Genomic DNA, 12,372 nt, shown 5'->3' with positions numbered 1-12,372 from the left:
AGCCCGCGAGCCATAACTACTGAAGCCCATGTGCTTAGAGCCTGTGCTCCGCAACAAGAGGAGCCACCACAATGAGAAGGCTGCGCACTGCAACAAAGAGTAGCCCCTGCTCACCGCAACTAGAGAAAGCCTGTGCGCAGCAACGAAGACCCAACACAGACAAAAATAAATAAATAAATTTATAACGACAACAAAAAAATATCAGAAAAGTATTTTTTAAAAAAATGAAGAAGTATTATGTTCCTTTAACCTGCAAACCCTTAAAATGAGGGCTTATGTGGGCTTTGCAGGTTTTTTCCTTTCCACACTGTTAATTGAGAAGCTGTCCCCTCACAGCAAGGGTCAAATTCCTGCTCTCTTAGCATGCCTGAAAATTCAGTTTACATCTATAATGCTGATTGTGGCAGGAAACAGAGAGAGGGCAGCTTGGAGAAGAAGCTGGGCTATATCCCCCATCTAGCTCCAATGCTGGGAATAAAATTTTTCCGGAGGTTCCATTCCCTACCATATGACTCTATATCTTCAGAACAAGGCAGTGCACCAGGAGGCCCCTTGAGAATACTACCCTCCGGTGCAGTGGTGCTAAAGCAGGGAAGCCCTGTTTTCACTGTATTTAGTTGGGGGTAAACACTCACCTTAAATTTTTTGGTATAAGTGTTTAACAAATCAACTGTGGCTCTAACTATGCTGTTTGAATCTTTCATTAATAAATGTTTTCATGGGTCTAGGGCATTGAATATTGCAAAGCAGTTGGAAAAAAAAACTGAATTGGGCAAAAAAGATCATGCTGTTGATAAGATATATTCTTGCTAAAATCCTAGAGCCTTGATTGAGAGTCCTGGCCCTGCAGCATCCTGAGCCTGATGTCTGGAGAAATGAGGCTGGGCAGAAGTTTTTGAGGCTAACAGTACTCAGGTCATCTTTAAAAGCTGCCCTAGAGAGCCCCGGAATGTGTCCCCTGAATAGTGCCAATTCTCTGAAAATAACCTTATTTTACTGGCATTACAATTTCAGTGTCCTCAATATCTCCACGGCTGCTTTGATTTAAGACATATACCCAGAGAGGAAACTAGAATTCATATCAATTTTAACATGATCATTTTCCCACTAAATTAAGAATTTTATAGTCTGAAATGTTTTGCTAAAGGAAGGGCTCCATCACAGGTGAATATCAGGAGTACGGTTCACATCTGTGGTAGGGGTACAAAAGCTAATATCCCTTTTCACATTTACTCTTTTTCCATTAAAAGATTTTAAAGCCTAACATAATAAACGCCTCATCATAACCAGATGTCTTAACCTAATTAACAAATTCACGATGAAGAGGAATGAATACCTTCTTTCCAGCAGGGGTGTTGGTGAGGCTTACTTCTGGCGTTGTACCAAATCAGCTGCCTGCAGCCATCGTATGCACAGGAGTATTCGTCGTCCCCAATGCCGTAGCCTTCCTGGAGGGGAGAGGGCCCAGAAGATTAGCAAGGTTCTGCCTGCTGTGTTCCATTAACCTGGTGGCTAGAATTCTAAGCTTTTTGGATGAAGGGAGAGAGCCTACAGTTCTTGGAAGATACCAAAATTCTGACATAGAGTCAGAATAGAGTGTGACTTCACCAACAAATTTTTCCCAAGTTTCACGTCTGTCAGTTCATTTAATTCTCATGAACCACCTTGAGGCTGGTGGTATTATATTCCATCTTAAGAGGAAATAAGGCTCAGAGAAGTCAACCAGCTTGCCCAAGGACATGTTACTAAAAAAGTCAAGTTTGGACCCTGGAATTTTCTGATTCCAAGGCTGGTGTGGGCAAACACCTTTCTTTCATGTAGTACACTTCAAAACACCCACATGCTCAGAGATTTCAAAACTGGAGACAACAGAAGGTTATAGTGGGTAATCAGCTAATAGGTATTCTGAGATATTTGAACATCACACAGGTCCTTGGCAGCTTCTTTTGTTAGTTACTGCCTTTTAATTATTTCACAATTATTTTATTGTTAACATAAAAGGGGAGGTGGGATCTTAAGAAATTATTTTGAGCACTTATAAGAAGAAAATAGAAAATACAGAGGAAACATGCAGATCAGACAACTGCTATCTTTAAGGCTCAATGGTGAAAGATTATAGTGGAGAAAGGCATTGAAAATGTGGGCTGAATCCAAGTAAGATCTCAGATCCTGGTGATGGTCTGCTTATTCTATGCGACAAGGCAGTGAGGAGATAGATTGGAAAAAGGGCTCCAAGATGCCTCTTGACTACTCGGCCACAACATACTGAATTCGGATGAGTGTTCTCCAAAGTGAGGCTTCTGAATTAGCTTCTGAATGCACTATTCAGACTACTCAAGAGTTAAATGAACTTGCATAAGTTCTCAGCGTAAGGCCGAGAAGATATTCACCAGTCTATTAGAAAAAACACCTTGCTATTCCTTTCAAAGCCTGAACAAATAAGTAAAAACTTACTTTTTATTTGTGGAGTGTTGGGGCATAGGCAAAAGGCAAGCAATTCTTTTCTATCTTTCCTTTCTAATGTCCTAGGAAGTCCTCCACTGAACACTTGAAAGAAATTCCTAGAAGATTCCCAGCCACCAAGAATTGGTTAAGAGCAGACTTTACCATGCAATGTCTTCTATGCCTGGATGAATTTCACAGTAAAGTGGCATTTGGAGACAGAGGGGGAACTCTAATCGTTTTAACCACAGATCAACTTCTACAGGCTAAGAAGTAGGTGTCTCTGCTAAGCAGAGATACACTTTAAAAAGCCCTTTGAGCTCACATACCAAAGAGCAGTCCAGATGTACTACACCCTCTTTCAACGTGAAAACATTCCCAGCAGAACTATAACTATGGTCTGCATCAGCTGAGGCAGACAAATGAGAGAACAGTGTAGCTAGCTTGGTACTTGGGGTGATTATTTTGATCTGTATGTTCTGGTCCCGTATACTTTAGTAATGGCAACATTAATAAAAACAAACAACAAAAAAGCATTTATCCATAGTTTGTTGTTTACAGAATATATTGACTCCTTCCCTATGTGGTGGACACCATCCTTTCTTCTGCTGTCCAGTATCCCTACCACTTCCTGCTATGGGGAATGTAATGAAGATACAATGTCCTGCCTCCTGCTCTGGAGATGGAGGGGTAAGATGTGACCTTGGCCAACTGGACCCTCCCATCAGACACCTAGTGTCTGTGACCCCACGTGGAGGAATGGTTAGGACCTTTGTGGCAGCAGTGTTGGCATCCTGGTCCCTAAAACACTGGCTGTTGTACTTCCTGTGTCTTACTTAGCCTCTGATGCTGCCTTGGAGCCTGTCTGGTTCTCAAACCCCTCAATAGTCTGGGAGCCCCCAATAGGCTTCCAAGTCATTCTTTTTCTGTTTAAGATAGCAGAGTCATTTTCTCCATGGCAAGAGGCTTCAACAGGGAAAGAAGCACGGGCTGCCTCGACGAGGGTTTGAATTCTTCGCCAGCAGTTGGAGGCTAGGTGACTTTGGGCAAGTTTCTAAATTAATTTCTTTGAACTTCATTCTCATCTCTAAATGGGAGAATAATACCTTCCCAAACTCTCAAAAAGATTAGAGATAAGTATGTGAAAGACCTGTCACATGGTAGATGCTCATGAAAAGGCAAAAGATATTTTAGATAAGTCAAAATGCACCCTTGGAGACTTGCTCCTCCCAAACCCCCATAAATATATACAAGATAACTATTCTCTAAGTGACCTGAACAAGAACTATCCTTTAGCTTCTCAGACTAATGATCTATGTCCAAGCCCAACACTTTGACCATCTTTTCAAAACCGAAGCCCAAGCAGTAGGAGTTAAAATAAGTCTATGAACAGATTCAAAGTTTTAGAAACTGCATGTATTCTAGGAATGACTTATTCCATAAAACCACACTCTATCTGTACAGGCAAAAGGATTCAGAATCACCAGAACAATGTCCATGTGAAGCAAAGTTAAGTATGGCAACATCATTAAAATCCTACATTTGGGGAAAGATACATCAGACTTCACCAATTTCTAACCAACCAGTACTTGAATCAGGGAAAAATGTTTCATTTTTGTTTTTTAAAGAAAGAAATTAAGTCTATCAAGCAATCTGGAGGGTAGGAAGATAGTATGTTAAGCCTCTTAACTTGAGAAGCCAAAGTTTTTGCAACTATATGGCAGAAATTAGTTTCACCCATCAGATAAAATGATCCAGCTTCATTGGCCACTAAAAAAAAACAATCTGCAACATTCAGTCTCAACTATACTACACTCAGACCTGTAGTGTGCTGCCAAATTAGGAGAGGCACATTTTATATCGAAGCTTTCTCCCGAGAGGATTCCACATTTCTTCTAGTTCCCAAACAAATCTTTACTTCCAAATGAGACTAGCTACCTCTCTGAGACTCTCCCCATTTTCAAATGCAAAGAACACAACTATTGTAGAATAGGAAAGGGACTGAATTCTAGTCCTAGTTTCTTTTTGTCCCAGTCTTAGTCTCAGTTTTCTCATCTGTGAAATGGAAACTGTGACAGTAAAAACTGTTGTGGGAATCGGATGATAGGCTCTAAAATGAAGGTGCTCTGGAAATTAAGATTTTTTTTTTTAACTCCTAAAAAATCATCTTGACATCATTTGGGGCAGGCTGTCAGTGTAACTGATACTGTCTTCTTTAAATTAGTGCCCAAGTTGGGCACTAAAAGACTAACTGGCATTGTTCTCCAGACCCACTTACTTCTGACTACATGGTGTCACAAAAAAAGCCCCATTCTTCCAGGTTTTAATTAAGGCCTAGAGGACTAGGAGGCGCTGCATCAGGGAAGGTTCCCAACAAAGCAATGGCAGACTGGGGTCCAGTTTTCCATCCTGGACAAAAATCCAGACCTGACCTCTCCCTGGGCCCTCTTCCTCCAATTTGTCTCTTTCCAGCAAGGAGTTTAGTAAAATGCCATGAACAATTCCAGGATGCTGTACAGCTTTGTTGAAAGGGCACTTTAGAAACTAGCTGTATGGCAGGCAAGTTTAGTTTGATTTTGTTGGATCACTTCTAAAACCCATCCCAGGACCTTACATATGGGATGGGAGGCTATTATTTAGATTAACATAAAAAAAAAATCTAAGGGACTTTTCCCAGCTCAAAGGGTAAAAACCATATGTTCACAAAATATTCCTGATCAAAACTGGATTAATTCCAAACAGCTTATAATATGACTATGAGAGGAAAGCCGATTGGGTTGGGCATTAGAAGGGTATAAAGTGACAAGAAATTAACATTTGTAGGAAAGCGAAGAACCCCAACCTCTCACACCCAGGTAGAGGCAGCCCAATTCTGCTTCCTCTAGTGGACTTAATTTTCCCTTATAAATTACAGCTTTGTATAGCAAAAGATAAATACTGAATACTGAAAACAAATGTGCCTACTAATTACAAGGTAAAAGTAAAGTAAGAGGAGTCAAGACAACATTTAGTATTTTATGAAAGGAACAGAATTCCTACGAAGTTCCTAAAGCTTAAACGCAAGGTAAAAACCATCACTGGACCCAATATAAAAATTGAGCCAAACATGTGGCTGGCACTGGAGCAGAGCCTAAAAAGAAAAATAGGGGCTTCCCTGGTGGCACAGTGGTCAAGAATCCGCCTGCCAGTGCAGGGGACATGGGTTCGAGCCCTGGTCCGGGAAGATCCCACATGCCGCGGAGCAACTAAGCCTGCGCACCACAGCTACTGAGCCTGCGCTCTACAGCCTGTGAGCCACAACTATTGAAGCCTGTGCGCCACAACTACTGAAGCCCGTGTGCCACAACTACTGAAGCCCACACACCTAGAGCCTGTGTTCCACAGCAAGAGGAGCCACCCCAACGAAGAGTAGCGCCCCCCCCCCCGCTGCAACTAGAGAAAAGCCCATGCGCAGCAACAAAGACCCAATGCAGCCAAAAACAAAATAAATTAATTAATTTTAAAAAAAAAAAGAGGAAAAAGAGCACATCTAAACTCTGGGTGGAAGATTAACATGAACTTAAAACTTGAAGGGAAAAAAACAGCTGACGGGCAATTTCACCTGTGTTTTCCTATTTCTAAATCAGTTTAGAAAACCACTGTTAGGGATTTGGCACCATGTGATTCAGCCCAAGGAACGATTATTGTGCAAAACTATCTGAAAAATGAGTATCCGCCACCCACTCGCCAAAAAACTGCTGCTGCTCTCATCCACACAGGTGTCCAAGGTACTCACATGATTGAGAAACTTGCTGTCTCGTGTGGCCCAGCCGATCTGCATGACACCAGAAGTGACCACTGTTACTTCGTAGTACCACACCCCAGCATCCACACAAAAGGTGCAGCGCACACTTTCAAAAGAAGAGGCATCACAGCGAGCCTGGCAAAATCAAAGAGCATGGCAGTCCACCATCAATGCCTGAAGACCACCAGAGATAACTGACGGCTCAGAAGGTAGAATCTATTCTTCCTCATTAAAGCTCCTGGTGGACTACTGTCTTCTTCCCTGTGCATTCTCAGTGACAAAAAGTATAAAACCGAAGGAAGGACACTCTATTTTATAGTTTAATTTCCAGGGAGTTCCAGGTTGAAAGGATTGGAAGACCTCAAAGTAAGAATTAGTGAAGGCTACTGGCTTCATTTTTAAGTACTTACAGAGCTTTGCTCTTATAGTAGAATCTTTTCCAAATGCATAAACATTGTACTTGTTAGGGAGGGAGATGAGGGAGAGAAGGATACTGAAGTGTATTAGATGGAGTACCTAAAAATAATCTGAAGCAGAAAACTATGTAAAGCATTTGGTAAAAAGATGTAAGATCAAAGAACCTATTTGCAGCCATTCTTCAACGGCTCTTTAATCTTGACATGTCTAGTGCCTAACGGTACCTTCCTGTATATAAGCGGCTCTTTCATTAACCTTCACCTCCAAATCAGCAACATTTTCAACATAAAGGGAGAAGGTGAAGCTCTAGACTGAATACAATTGGTTATACAGGGATTTAAAAAAGGAAGGGCCGGGCTTCCCTGGTGGCGCAGTGGTTGAGAGTTCACCTGCCGATGCAGGGGACACGGGTTCGTGCCCCGGTCCAGGAAGATCCCACGTGCCACGGAGCAGCTGGGCCCGTGGGCCATGGCCGCTGGGCCTGCGCGTCCGGAGCCTGTACTCCGCAACGGGAGAGGCCACAACAGTGAGAGGCCCGCATACCGCAAAAAAAAAAAAACAAAACAACAACAACAACAAAAAAAGGAAGGGCCTCTTTTAGAAACACTAGTCTTTGTACCTTTAACTGCATAAAATGGCAGAGATGAAAATCAGACATATTTAAACCAGTCAATAAACATTATAGCATGTACTATATGTATAGGACCATGTTAGATATGAAAGAGTAAATAATATCCCAAACACGCTCTCTCCCACCACTTCTACCTCTAAACACTCTTTGCGTATGTAGAAAATTTCCATCTATTTTGCAAGGATTGCTTTTGTTCAGAACCAGGGCAGGAAAATGAGGACAAGATTTTCTCCCCAGAATGGTCCGTCTATGGAAGCTTTACCTCCAAGCCATGAGGTGAGATCTTCAGGTACTCGCTGACATCGTTGCTATTTAGCATGGCCTTAATGCTATTCAAGTCCACTTTCTCATAGGTCAGCTGCCTACCTTCTTTTAAAACTGCAAAAGAAAAAGTGGGCACATTTCTAAGGCAGGCTGTTGTGGAGAAAAAAGCTACTGTCATTGCTAGTTGCCATTCTAGTTAAGAAGTGGAGGTGCTCATAAATGGCAGAATTGGTAGACTTATAACCTTAACTTTGCTGCTACACTGCCATATGAAGATTAATTAAGCAAATGCTAGTAAAGGCAGCACTGCTAGGTTTATATTTCTGTTCCCTATAGTCATTATTTTGCATGCAGCAAAATCCAAATGGTACTTTTTCAGAATTATTCTTTAACTGGCACTACACAGGCTGGGCACTGAGCTACTCCCCATAATGCTGCAGTAGGGAGCAGAGGGGTCACACGTCCAACTGTGCTTTAGCACAGTGCTACCTGTGGGAGGGGGAGTGAGGATAGAGCAGTAATATAGTTTTAGTTCTTGCAGCTCTTGGAGGAGAAAAAGAAAAGTTGGGAGCAACTCTCATGGTATAGGTAAGACATGACTTGAGTTTTGAAGAGCAAAGTTGGGACAAAGAAAAGAGTAAAGAGGGAATTCCAAGTGAGGGGAACATGCCCAGGGGTAGGAATGATTGGGAACTGCTTGTAGGACAGTGAGAAGAGTTTGTGTTGGAAAGAGTTGATTAGACAGTGGCATCTGATTAATGGCCTGGATGCAGGAGGAAACAGGGGACCAATAAAAGTTTTTGAACAGGAGAGTGCTGCAATTAGAAGCATTCCATCTAATAGTCTGAAGAGTCCCTAGACTCTTTACTTTACTGCTAGAATATAGCCAACCCACCAGTAGAGGACCTTATATGGAAAAACTCACACTCACTGCCACAAAATAAAGACCTGTGATCCTATTTAAGAAGTGGATTTGGAAATGAAAACAGGCATTTTAATGAAGGACAACTCCTACTTACAGAGATTGTCTAAGCTCCACTGGGCACAGAAACCAACTTGACGTTTCAGATAATCAGGATCATCAGCCCAGGACTCTAACGTGACAAGCCGGTCACTAATACTGGATTCAGATATAGTCAATTTATTTTCACCTGTTGGGAAGACATAAACCTTAAATTAACCATGAAAGAGTAGGATGATTTGCTGGGTAGATTAATGGAGGGAAAGAGTGAGGAGAGACAATTAGAGAATCTGGAAACTATAATAATGACAAAGCCCAAGAGCTCTATTTTCTAGAAAGTAGCAATATGATCACTAAATTTTTAGCTATAAAAAGTGGGTAATCATGGTCACCAAGTTTTGATTCTTTATATATATATATGCGTCTTTATTCCTGTCCTGCCCCTAGGTTCTTCAGAACCATTAAGTTTTGATTCTTTAGGTGAGAAAACTCTTGCCTTTGTCACTGTTACATCTTACTGACTTTGAGATGTTTACCCAGACAAATCAGAATGTATGCATGCTTCTTATCTATTTATTTGGCTGTGCCACACGGCTTGAGGGACCTTAGTTCCCCAACCGGGGATTGAACCTGGGGCCACGGCAGTGAACGCCCAGAATCCTAACCACCAGGCCACCAGGGAATTCCCCAGAATGTATGCATGTTTGATGGGGTTCAAAAGCATCAGCTCATCCAGTAACTACGAAAAATAAGATTTTTAACAAGCGATATAGATCATTAATGTAAGAAGTCACTATACCTACTTGTCTGTGCAAACTTTTCCAGTGCGATAAGTGCAAAAAGCATGACTGTGGGGTGGGACTGTAATTTCTGAAAGACAACAAAAGGTAAAAAAAAAAAAAAAAAAAAAATCATTGCCCTGCAGAGGTGGCAAGTTATCAATTTCCTCTTCTTACCCAATGTGTGCTAGATTTTTTTTTGGAGCCGTAGGACAAGTTTTACTCATTCAAGTCCATTTGCTAATATTGTTATTAATAAACCAAGATAGAGTCTCTTAAAACATATTATTTTCTTGAAGTTACTGTGTTCATTTATAGATATGGAAATTTCAAAAGTATCTTATTAAATGTACTATGTTATTTTACTTAGTATCATTTATATATTAAAGCTTTGTTAAATAAAATCATGCTGATTCTTATATTCCTTTAAGCAAGCCAAACAGAAGCCCAGAAATATAGCTAAAAATGGCTTTTTATTCAGAACCCTAAAAGGAGCCATTCATCACTACCAAGTTCCAAAATTATAAATAATGAAATTAACAACTTATGGCTTCATTTTCAACCTGTTCTCTGAAAGGAATTCTACAAATGCTGATGGTAGGTGGGATAGAGCAACAAGTGAGCTCTTTCAGTTACATTTAAGTTCATGTCACATGTGTTCACATTTGAAGGAAGGTCTAACTGCTTAACATCATATCTTCTCACAGCCATCCTTCCCCACAGCTATGCTAGGTGCCTGCAAAAGAGCTCTAGAACAACAGATGATTTCCACTCACTTTTCTGGTGCCCAACTGGGTTCTGCAGAGCTCATGTAACCATTGCCCTTCCCTGCTGCAAAGCCTGTTTAGCACCCTGCTTCTTGGCCACATCCATCCTCATTCCCTCTGTCTGGTTTTTCAGGCCCTGAGCCCTCCCCACCTGGCTACTAAGTCTATGTCCTCCTGTCTCTGAACACTGTCTTCTGATCAGATAATTCTCTGTAATATGCTGGGAACATGGCCATTTCTGGCTCTGGGCTTCTGCCGGTGATGTGCCCTTAGCCAAGAAACCCATTTCTTCCTCCTGTGTGCACAAACAAATCCTAGCCCTGTGGTGTGACCCAGCTGAGGTCCCACCTTCATCAGGAAGTCTGCCTCCCATGACTCCCAGCCCCCTCCACCCGTTTCTCCCACCTCCCAACCACCTTCTCAGAACCCTTGGCACTTGGTCCGAAGGAAGCTATTTTGCCCTTGATCGTATCCTGTCATAAAATGGAAGCTAATAATCTTGTCTGAGTAGTTTTGTTCCCCTAACCAGGAAACTGCTTGAGGGCGAAGGACTGTTAGACTACTTCTATACCCCTACAGTGCTTACTTAGCATAGTGTTAAGTGTTTTAAGTACCTTTCATATAGGTCCTGAAAAAAAGGGTCTTTCAGAGTTTGAAAAAAGGCCAATGCACAGTAGCCCTGAAAAATAACTTTAAAAAACACAGACCAGTCAAGACTGCAGTCAAGCAGTGTGAGAGATCCGATAGCACAGCCTTGGCAAACCACAAGCCTCACAGACGATATATCAAATACTCAACAATAGTTTTAAGAGCAGTAATGGTGGGAGGGATGGGGGAACAGAGGTTTATATACACTGGGAATCTGACCTCACAGTTTCCTGTTGGAATGCCGTGTAATTTTGTTTCCACTGCGGAGGTTCCTACTACCATTTGGCAGACTCTAAGGACACACACAAAAAAAGCCAATCATAGCACCTATCTTATGACTAAATTTAATACCAGACCAACTCAGCTGTTTTTGCTTGCAATAAATTCCTATCCTGCCCTTACTTTTTTTTAAACACAGGAAGGAATAGATAAACACTCAGGAAACACCTGCAAATAAAATTTATAGCTGATTCCATTCTCTGTGCCAGTGGCTAAGTGGGCAATTTTAGAAAAATGCACAATTCCAGATGACTAAGAATAACTAGCTTTGATGTCTCACTTACCAGACACTGTAGCAAATATTCCAGTATTCCTGGGCTAAGTAAACTTATACTTGCAGGACCTAGATGAATACAACAAACACTGGATATAATTAAATGTGTTACATTATTTTGAATTTGTAACTAATACCAATAAAATTGTAGAGCTCTTTTACAAAGTACTCTCATGTGCATTATCTTATTCAAGCCTCCTGCTTAAGGTAGGGAATAGTACTATCCCCACTTCACAGTTGAGCAACTGAGCCCACTCCTGAGACACACTCCTGAAGTGACTTACTCCAGGGCACTTGGGGAGCACATGGTAGAGGTTGAACCAATACCCATGTTTTGATTTCTAATCCATTGTTTCTTCCACCATAAATGATGCAACTAGCTGGGTTATTCACCTATACTTTGATGTTAACTTTCGTAAAATGGGTAACATTCACAGACAAGTAAAAAATCTGCTTGTCTTCTCAGGAATTGCTCCAATTTAAAGTTCCTTTTCTTCTTCCCCTACCAAATATGTCTCTATTGCCTAGCTAAACTTTATAAAGTGTGTGTATATGTATATTACATATTACATACAATCTTTATCATATGAGCTTAGCCTTTTCTCTTATTTTTAATTTTAAAGCAAATAAGGAAAACTTTTTCTTTTAAATTTCCCTCTGAAAGTCCTCAAAGCTAAATTAGTTTGCATTTACCTCTGTGGCCTTGAGTAATTTTTTTCCAGTTAGACCCTGTTGCTCAATTTTATTTTATTTTTTTAGAGACACTTCTTTGTGGTAAAGCAGGTTTGATCAAAGACCTGCAGTGCCATCTTCCCCTTGATGTTAAACAACTTAAGATCTTCCTTGATGGAGCTTCCCAGAGTTACCTGCTAGTTTCTCAGCCAAGCAGCCTAGGACTGCAGATGTGTTCCTGTGTTTGGCAGGATGACCTGAGTCCTGGCAAGCTACTTCTCCATTTAAGTTGAGAATTTCAGTCAATTTCTGGAGTGCATCCTAAAAACAAAAATGTATAAACGGATTTGATAAATATATTACTTAGGTTTTTTTTTCCTCAAGGTAATTCTTTGACACAAAAGCAATAACCATGTGTTAAATTAACTCAGAATGACCATACAAAAATGATATA

The 12,372-nt window shown here is 41.0% G+C and overlaps 1 protein-coding gene across 3 annotated transcripts in view; it reads right to left on the bottom strand.

The window, feature by feature from the left end:
- Positions 1-208: 208 nt before the first annotated feature.
- The window catches only part of RSPRY1 (ring finger and SPRY domain containing 1), a 33,093-nt gene continuing 20,929 nt past the window's right edge, over positions 209-12,372 (bottom strand). For all 3 annotated transcript variants that reach the window (XM_024747446.1, XM_024747447.1, XM_024747448.1), the window contains exons 5-11: positions 12,113-12,239; positions 11,257-11,315; positions 9,303-9,369; positions 8,558-8,689; positions 7,537-7,652; positions 6,218-6,361; positions 209-1,448 (exon numbers count right to left, since the gene is read on the bottom strand). In XM_024747446.1, coding sequence (XP_024603214.1) covers positions 1,314-1,448; positions 6,218-6,361; positions 7,537-7,652; positions 8,558-8,689; positions 9,303-9,369; positions 11,257-11,315; positions 12,113-12,239 — 780 coding nt within the window. In that variant the 3' untranslated portion in view covers positions 209-1,313. The remainder of the gene's footprint in view (positions 1,449-6,217; positions 6,362-7,536; positions 7,653-8,557; positions 8,690-9,302; positions 9,370-11,256; positions 11,316-12,112; positions 12,240-12,372) is intronic.

Source organism: Neophocaena asiaeorientalis, unplaced genomic scaffold, assembly GCF_003031525.2.
Source record: "Neophocaena asiaeorientalis asiaeorientalis breed wild unplaced genomic scaffold, Neophocaena_asiaeorientalis_V1.1 scaffold438, whole genome shotgun sequence".
NCBI lineage: Eukaryota > Metazoa > Chordata > Mammalia > Artiodactyla > Phocoenidae > Neophocaena > Neophocaena asiaeorientalis.
Note: the sequence above shows the minus strand (reverse complement) of the source record. Positions and strands in the feature narration are given on the sequence as shown.